This window comes from Triticum dicoccoides, chromosome 2B (genome assembly GCF_002162155.2).
Source record: "Triticum dicoccoides isolate Atlit2015 ecotype Zavitan chromosome 2B, WEW_v2.0, whole genome shotgun sequence".
Lineage (NCBI taxonomy): Eukaryota > Viridiplantae > Streptophyta > Magnoliopsida > Poales > Poaceae > Triticum > Triticum dicoccoides.
In genome coordinates, this window is record NC_041383.1 from 729,805,938 (window position 1) to 729,814,332 (window position 8,395).

At 44.7% G+C, this 8,395-nt stretch overlaps 1 protein-coding gene across 2 annotated transcripts; it reads right to left on the minus strand.

The window, feature by feature from the left end:
- Positions 1 to 2,348: 2,348 nt before the first annotated feature.
- LOC119365925 (endoribonuclease YBEY, chloroplastic-like) lies at positions 2,349 to 8,164 on the minus strand. Of its 2 annotated transcripts, XM_037631576.1 has the most exons (13): positions 7,729 to 8,160; positions 7,392 to 7,643; positions 7,212 to 7,307; positions 6,252 to 6,426; positions 6,064 to 6,144; positions 5,876 to 5,976; positions 5,378 to 5,470; positions 4,072 to 4,143; positions 3,637 to 3,756; positions 3,494 to 3,544; positions 3,187 to 3,372; positions 2,700 to 2,985; positions 2,349 to 2,613 (listed from the first exon to the last, which is right to left on the minus strand). In XM_037631576.1, exons 1-11 carry the CDS (start codon positions 8,053 to 8,055, stop codon positions 3,277 to 3,279), a joined length of 1,464 nt encoding a protein of 487 aa, XP_037487473.1. In that variant the 5' UTR covers positions 8,056 to 8,160; the 3' UTR covers positions 2,349 to 2,613; positions 2,700 to 2,985; positions 3,187 to 3,276. The 2 variants fall into 2 exon arrangements, with proteins under 2 accessions (XP_037487473.1, XP_037487474.1); XM_037631577.1 differs by lacking the exons at positions 2,349 to 2,613; positions 2,700 to 2,985; positions 3,187 to 3,372; positions 3,494 to 3,544; positions 3,637 to 3,756 and adding an exon at positions 3,803 to 3,945 and having other exon boundaries at positions 7,729 to 8,164.
- Between the last annotated feature and the right edge of the window lie 231 nt (positions 8,165 to 8,395).

An 8,395-nucleotide genomic window follows, 5' to 3' on the forward strand; every position in this document is an offset into this window, starting at 1 on the left:
GCTCCGATCATTGGCGATATTTAGGTTTGGGGAATCTTTTTATTAAGCATTGTATGCGTGAGACAAATAGTGACCCGCACGAGCTAGCAATCATGGCTAGGGTCTTAATCGATCATTCGAATAGACTGTGGATGATGTATCTCTGTTTGAGTTGGAATAAAACTAGTCACGGTGATGCCACCTAGAAAAGGCAAGTTTGACTCTGCTAGGTTTATCTTTTGCTTCAAGCCACACCAAGTAAACCTTTCTGGCAATTTTGCTAACAACTCACGTCGACAAAGTTGGTATCTCCCAAACAAACAAACAGGCTTTAAACCATGCACCCCGTTTCCACCCTATTCAAATCGAGTCTGAGACCAGTTAAAAAAAACTTTGTTTGAGACAGCAATCGCATCATCCGTCTTGTACAAAAATTGAGACACTTATTTTGAGATGTTGGGAGTATATATTTGCGTGATTCTTTCTGTAGCAAGCAGCCCTAGAGACCCGAATAAACAAAGCTAATCTCGCGGCAGCAGTTACCAGCCCTTGGCATAAATCAAACTCCTAACTGAAAGCACCATGTCGCCACCGTAATCTATCTTATCCCGGCTAATCCGCGGAGATAAGCCCCCATTTTCTTCCTCACCCCCGCCGATCGGTCGACAGAGTCCCCTAAGATAAGATGCTTATCCTCGTGAGCCAGTGTAGTTTATCCACGTCCCTTTCACATGCCCCGATTATACATAATTGCTTGCTCCCAGCAAGCAACACATGTTTCCGTCTCTTGCGCCCCCGGAAACGAGTGTTTCCACATGCGCAAACACTCCAGACAGTAACGTAGGTGATAAGACCGACGCTCTGCACGGCAAGGTCGCAAGGATAGGCTTGGTTTTACTTTCGGCGCCAGTCGACGGAGGCCTATCTGAACGAGCAAGACGCCCGCCTGCCCACGGCAACGGTTCTTCTTTTTCCCCACCCCTCGCGTAGTAAAGTCTGCATATATATGGGGTCCTCTCCTTTGCCGTCCAAGCTCCCAACATCCCAAGCCAAGAGATAACCATTGCCCGTGCCTCCTGTTCAGGCCCTGAAATGGATGGACCTTGCAACAAGGCTCTGCGCCGTGAGGCCGCCGCCTGCGTCTGCCAAGGAGAAGATGATCACCCCGACGCTGCTTCTTGCACCTCGCCCTCAGGGGCGTCCAGCGGGTCGTCGTCGTGCTCATTGGCGTCGGATCTGGGTGATGGGTCGAGTTACTCCCCGCCCGATGATCATTCCTCGGGGTCGTCTTCAGCGCCTCGGGGTCGTCTTCAGCGTCGTCGAGCACCTTGCAGCTGGACTCTGAGGCCGAGGGACCTCTCTACGAGCTGTCTTCGCTGCTAGCCCAGCTTCCTGCCAGGTAGAGTACATGCTTTGCACCTTGATAACATGGAATTTGCCCGTTTGCGTTTCCCTACCTGTATGAAAACACCAAAACTTTGTCACCCTTTCCAAGAACATGCATGCTACGCTAACAGGTCTTCAAATCGGATGGCCGAATTTAAAATGACATGCTCCTAAGTGATTAGCTTGTGAGGTCCCACTTTGCACAGGACAAGTATTTAATTCATTGGTTATGAATATTTTCCTAAAATACATACTGAATAACTAGAGAACACAATGTCACGCTTCTTTCCATATAACTTCTATAGAATCCACTTCATATTGCAAATTATTCAAAAAGGACTACCATCTCTGACAAATAATTTAATTTCCACAGGAGAGGGTTGTCCAAGTACTACCAAGGGAAGTCCCAATCATTCACATCGATATCTTATGCTACATGTCTTCAAGACCTTGGAAAGGAAGTTACCTACAGCAAGAGGATGAAGACATGCAAGAGCTATACAGCGGGATCAGGCATGAACCAGCGGTCAAATCACTCACCGAGGACATGCAACAAGATGATAGCCAAGAGGCCCTCAAAAAGTTCATTTGCTTGTCAAATGTCCAGAGCAAGCAGCACCAACCTCTTGTTCAGGAGTGCCAATTTACCTGCACACCAGAACAAGGAAGATGTACAAATGCATATGAACTCTTAACTAGCTACAACTAGAATGCCAGGACTCCACTTCCCATGAACATACAGTACTTACTGTACACTTTCACATGGAAATTCAAACTAATTTCTCATTCTGAGATCAGCCTGATTTCTCTTATGTCTGATTTTATTTTAGCCTATATGAAAGTTAACTGTAAAAATGAATAAAGTGACACTTGGTCTAGTCATAATCGGAAAAACTCAATAGACACAGCTCCTTGTGTTAAACTTGCCCATGATGGTAGGTGGTACACCATCTATTCTCTTCTTATACACACGATGCCACAAGTTAGGGGAACCATTTATTAAGGAACGATAAGAGATGTTCCTGAAAGCAACTGTACAGGTATTCTGTGGAAAATCAGTATTGCCATGAATGATTACGATGACATGTTCATCAGAGTCAAGGGCCACAACATTCGCAAAAAGAGGGAGTCAAGGGCCACAAGAATATTTCTATTAGGTTATCACAAGTCGAAACATGTGATTTCACTTGGTGTTTGTCTAAACAAGCTCGTCTGGTTTTCTTTTCTCCTCACCTCCATGAAGGACATCTGTTAACAACAAGAGAAAGGCTCTCATAAAAACCAATGAAACTACTACTACAAGAGCATGGTTTTAAACTTCAAAACCAAATCACCTGAAGGAGATCAAATTTGCCACTCCAACACCCACATCCCTTTTCCAACATGCACAATGCACAAACCCTTTTGGTAGCCAGCCCTAAAGGATAGTATCACAAACTTGCGACTCTCCATAGTTCCCAGACCACAATACCTTGTCTTTTGTAAATTCCATATATGACATTTCCTAGAATATCTGAAGCTCTCAATCAGCACTCTCTTGCTAAAGAATGCTTCGTCATGTCAGTTGGATCACTTGTTGCTTAGCCATCTGGTATAGTCTCCGACCGCCTCAAGATCAGACTGCATAAGCAGACATATAATGCTTGTAAATACATTCTAGTGGTGGTGATGCTTTCTAAGCGAGCACAATAGAAAGATGAAATAAGGTACAAAATCGCAGCAGGGGATTCCCCTACTACATTCCTTTAAAAATAAAGAAGATGAAATAAGGTACAAAAGGAACAGTAAAAATGCAGTGCATTGACGGGAACAAATTCATACATCTTCAGTTAATCCGAGATGATCAAGTAGAGCCCTTATACCACCACCTTTTGAAGCATCAAGGGGAACAATCTCAATTGCATTTGGCTGCTATTTGATAACACATGCTTTCCCTTCTGTTAGTCCCGACCAATGCCGTGTGAGGACAGAAAAATCTTCATCCGTGTTGCCAAGGAAAAGCAACTTCTGCAAATGCAAGTAAACCATGTAAGTTCACTCTAAACAAAACTGATCCAAAGATAGGAAAACTCATCATCCTTATAAATGGCACATCCACTTTGCATTTGCCATAGTTACAATAACAAACCTGAATCGATGAATATTCCAAGAGGTCCTCAACTGAAGGCATCACTTTTACCTATGACAAAACCTCAATGTTGGCTCAACTGCTTAATATAGTTGGAAAGGAAGAAAAGAGAAGTTTATCTAGCAAAAACCTAAATATTGTACCTTGGTCTCATGGTGCACAGTGTGCAACAAGTCGACAGAAGGATGTTCAAACAAGGTCAAACATTGTTCCTCACAGTATGCAACAAGAGGAATTTTATGCTTCAAGGAGTACAAACATGCCTGCAAATGGAACAAAAGAAATTTAAATATAATACCTGACGATCTTATACATCGCTAAAAGGGGCACACAACCTTAACAAGTCAAAACTGATATGAAAATGATTCAAGCTCAATGATAGCACATTTCATGCCTAACATCCACATTCACGATAAAGAACTGACAAGACACGAAATGCCCCGCAAATCCTCCTAATAAAAAGAACAGTAGGTAATATTAAAAGTTTGATGGAAGATGAGCAGGCGCAGCACTAAATTTCTGACAGAAGTACGGCAGAAAGTAATCAGCTGACATACTGTAAAAGGGTAAATCACTACCTCCTTGCATATATCCACATCCAAGTTTGCTCTATAAATAAGTTGGCCATGCTCCCCATATACAAGCGAACCCTGCAGCGAACAGAGCAAAATATAACTTTATAAGGGTAAATGTCGATTGAAAAAAAGAACATATTCTTACTATTGCTCAAAGCCTCAAACAAGCTACCAATGCATCCCCAAACGGCAACGCAAGTCAAGAACGGTGGCCGCCGGCCTAGCGGGCAATGCCTGGGCCCGTGACATTCAAGGAGTGATAGGGATCCATGAGATTGGCCAATATCTCAGACTTTGGCAGGCAGTGCAGCACATCGGCTTGTCAAACCGGCCCGACCGCATGCTCTGGAGATGGACGGCCAGTGGCACTTACACGGCACGGTCATGCTACGCCGCAACCTTCCACGGATCCATGAAATGCCCTTCCTGGAAGCTTACCTGGAAGAGCTGGGCACCACGCCGTGTCCATTTCTTTCATTGGCTGGCTAGCCAGGACCGGTGTTGGACGGCAGACAGACCCGCCCGTCGCGGCCTACAACACCACCCACGATGCCTTCTTTGTGATCAGGCCCCAGAGACGATGTGGCACTTGCTCCTAGAATGCCCGTTCTCGCGGCAGGTCTGGCATGACGTGCTGGCTTGGGCGAGGATACCTTCTCAACCGCCAAGCAACGAACCCACCCTCACGGACTGGTGGCAACGCACGAAAGGGCAGACCCCACACGCGCTACGGAAAGGCCTACAATCCATCGCCATGCTCGTCCCTTGGATGATCTGGAAACACCGCAATGAGTGCGTCTTCGAGAACGCGCGCCCCTCGGTCACCGTACTCGTAGATAAGATTAAGGCCGAAGCCACATGTTGGGCACAAGCTGGCGCTTTGGGTCTCAGGGTAGTCCTCCCCTATAACTGGGATGTCCACTGATAGGTGGCCAATCCATGTAACCACCACCTCCTAGGAGGATTGTATCTTCTCACCTTTTCAATGAAATGAAACGCAAAGAGTCCTTTGCGTTTTCTCGAAAAAAAGTATAAAGAATGACAATGACGAGGGCTCGACACTTACTTCCTTCTATCTTATCCCCGTCGATTGAAAAATAAACATATTCTTACTATTGTTGCAATCTAAAATTAGGGTGCCTTATTCAGTAGAGCAATTGGACACAAATTTTTACTTCAAAATGTCCAGATATGTCTAATTCAACAAAAAGGGATATGAGTGCCAAAAGAACACTTGCACGAAGCCATAAAGCTTTGATAACCAAACTTCCAAATTCTACAACTATTCAAGTAAGAATGGATGATGTACCTGTAGAAATACACCAGCTGAATTCTCCGATATAAAATCACCTCTTCCTTCCATATTAAGAAGCTTGAAGGTTGCTATGGTGGAAGCACGGGTCTAATTAAAAGGGATGAAAATCAAGAAAATATTAGAAACATGCAATTATACTAAAAATGCAACCATCTTATGTAGAATATAAGATTAATATCACAAATAGTCAGCTGCAACTTATCACAAGTTGAAATCATATTGCTTATTATTCGAATTCCATCTGAAATTAAACTGAACTAAGATAAGAAGCTACATAGAAGCACTAACATCCTACTGAAAATAATTTCCAACTTTCATCAAGACTACTTCCACGTACTTTATGCTGTGGGAAAGTTACCCATATCATTGATATAATCGGTAATATTGTTAAGGAAAGACTGAGAAGTAGCCTTAACCTCAAGATCAGGGCCATTCACATTGGACGACCGGATATCCTTGCATTCATGACGAATGCTTAAGAGTAAAACCCACCTTGCCAGTAAGCATGATAACAGTTACTCCCCGTGATACTGCCTCTCTCAAAGATTCTATTGACTCCGAATGCAGGCGTCCTTCATAATCCACAACAGTACCTTAATAATTTTTGCAAAGAAGTTACTTGCTAGAAGTTGGTAAGATCCAGCATAAACAGTATACTTCTTGATGCTTCATCACCTCACCATCTATATCACATACTATATGGGTCAGTTTCGGCTGATGACTCTCCTGTAAACTCCTTTTCTCTATATCTCTATTGGCCTCTACATATTAAAAGTTCAAGGTACTCCAGTGAGAAGAAACAGATGGCAACCCTTCACATAAAGAAAAACACACAACAATAATGTGCAAGGGGCCAAGGGCGACCTACCATCAGAATTTTCTGAATGACCCATATCAGTACTGAAATGATATGCACTCCTAATGAGTCCTTTTCCTATCCATTCAAGGGTATTTAATATTTTTTCTTCTTCCTGCTCCATCTCTTCTTCAGCCTCCTTGCTGAGTTCATGATCAAAGCCCAATAAATGCAACAATCCATGAACCTGATGAAGATTAAGTTGGTTAACACAGAATAGGCTCGCAATCAGCAAAGCTATTCCAACACTGAACAATCGCATGGAGGTTCTCTTCATAAGATACACCAGAAGTAGCATTGAAGTAATCATTTGTATACAGAAGGTAGTCAAGCGATCAAGCCAATAGGCAAAACTTGAAGCTTTATCTTGGTATGCAAATTTCAACTTTCAAGCATAGCACTAATTCAAAATAAATCTCATGAAGTAAATACACACCTAGGGCGTGCTTCGATTGCAACCCCAATTGCTCAAGCCAACATTTGGGTAAGGCCGCCTCTTTGGCTAGTGACTGGATTGAGGCCAATCCATTGGTGTGCACTCTGATGTTGCCTACCATTTGCCAACTAGCTCATAGCCAGAGTTGATTTGCCAAATTTTGGCATTGCAATTGGCTGCCAACCAATTAGGCTATTACTGGCAAGTTTCGACATTGCCAAATATTGGCTTGCCCAAACATTGTCACTGGGGCTGCAAACCAAGCGCATCTCCATCTTACTATTACCTGGTGTGTTGTCAATACTGATCCAATTCTAAGTTTCAAAAAAGATATTGATCCAATTTCCTTCATGTTTAATTTTGCTATTGTGACCGTTCAAACTTATCATATGAGCTCAAAACCACCATTATCAGACATTGCTACTGCTACGGTCAACGATAGATCAGACGAGACCTACACAACTACAAACAGAAGCACGCGGGCACCCTGATAAGGAGAACAAATGTGGTGCTAGAAATAAGTCAGAGAAACTAACCATGAGAATTCTTATCTCATCAAGAAGTGCATGGCCTCTTTCTTCTGCTTGCCGTCGGGCTGTGTCAACAGAAATTACCAAGTCACCTAGTTGCAGCTGTTGAACCAGAAGCAACAAGTGAATACTAAGATCTGACAGAAACATCTCTAACAAATAAACTAGTTCAACAGGACGTCTTACAACGGGAATTTGGAGCCCCGGGATATGCTGCGACATTGACAGAACGTCTGTCGCGCGGTCTTCATCCCTCCATTCCTTGTTCAGCTTCCTGATAAAATCATCATCGCAAAGCAGCACAGACACCTCAACGCTGTCGTACTCATCCACATTGCTTATACAAGGGTCTCTGGTCTTGTACTCCGAGTTCCCCAAATTGTGGAACGCCAGCTTCATTGCCTTCCCAGCATCCGTTCGAAGCGTTTCTGCAATACTCTGCAAAGCCATTCGTAATTAGAGAAGCAGGCTAGGAATTCAACAAGTCCAAGGAGCGAAAACAGCGTGCGGAGGCTATTATCACCAGGATGAGGGGGTCATCGGGCAGGGCTTCTTCGATGCCAATCTGGACGCTGAGCTCGGCGGGGCCCTTCAACCTGACTCTCCTCCGTCTCGGAAACATCGGCGGCGCCATGCCGCGCCGGCGTCGCCTGGATAGGGATGACGCGTAGTGCCGCGAGGCGGCGGCGAGGAAAGGGGGCGGGCTGCGACCATGGGGATGAGGAGGAGGCGCCGGCGGCGGCTGCGAGTGGAGCGGGAGAGTCGGGCGCGCTGAGAAAGGGAGCGGAGGAGAGCGGAGGAGGTGGTTGGAGGCGAGCGCGCGGGAGAGAAGGTGGTGGAGGCGCGCCATTGATGAGAGGAAGAGGAGGAGGCTGCGCGCGTGTGGGGGTTGCTCCAGCGTCGGAGAGGAGGAAGATAGGGTTAAACCATCCCATCTTTTTTCTGAAGCTACTGTACCATTTAGCGGGGCCGCGGCCCAAAAATTGCGCTTCGCTCTCTGGGTTCGCTATGAAGGCTCGCTAGCTGACTACTCCCGGAAAGTATCCGGTGCTCCCAAACTTGGGGTACTCCCGGTACTCCAATGTTTAAAAACATTTTTTAATATTTCAAAAAATTCCGAATTTTTTTTATGAATGTTTACAATGAATGTGACTATAAGCCATAAAAATTTCAGCTCCAAACTCGAAACA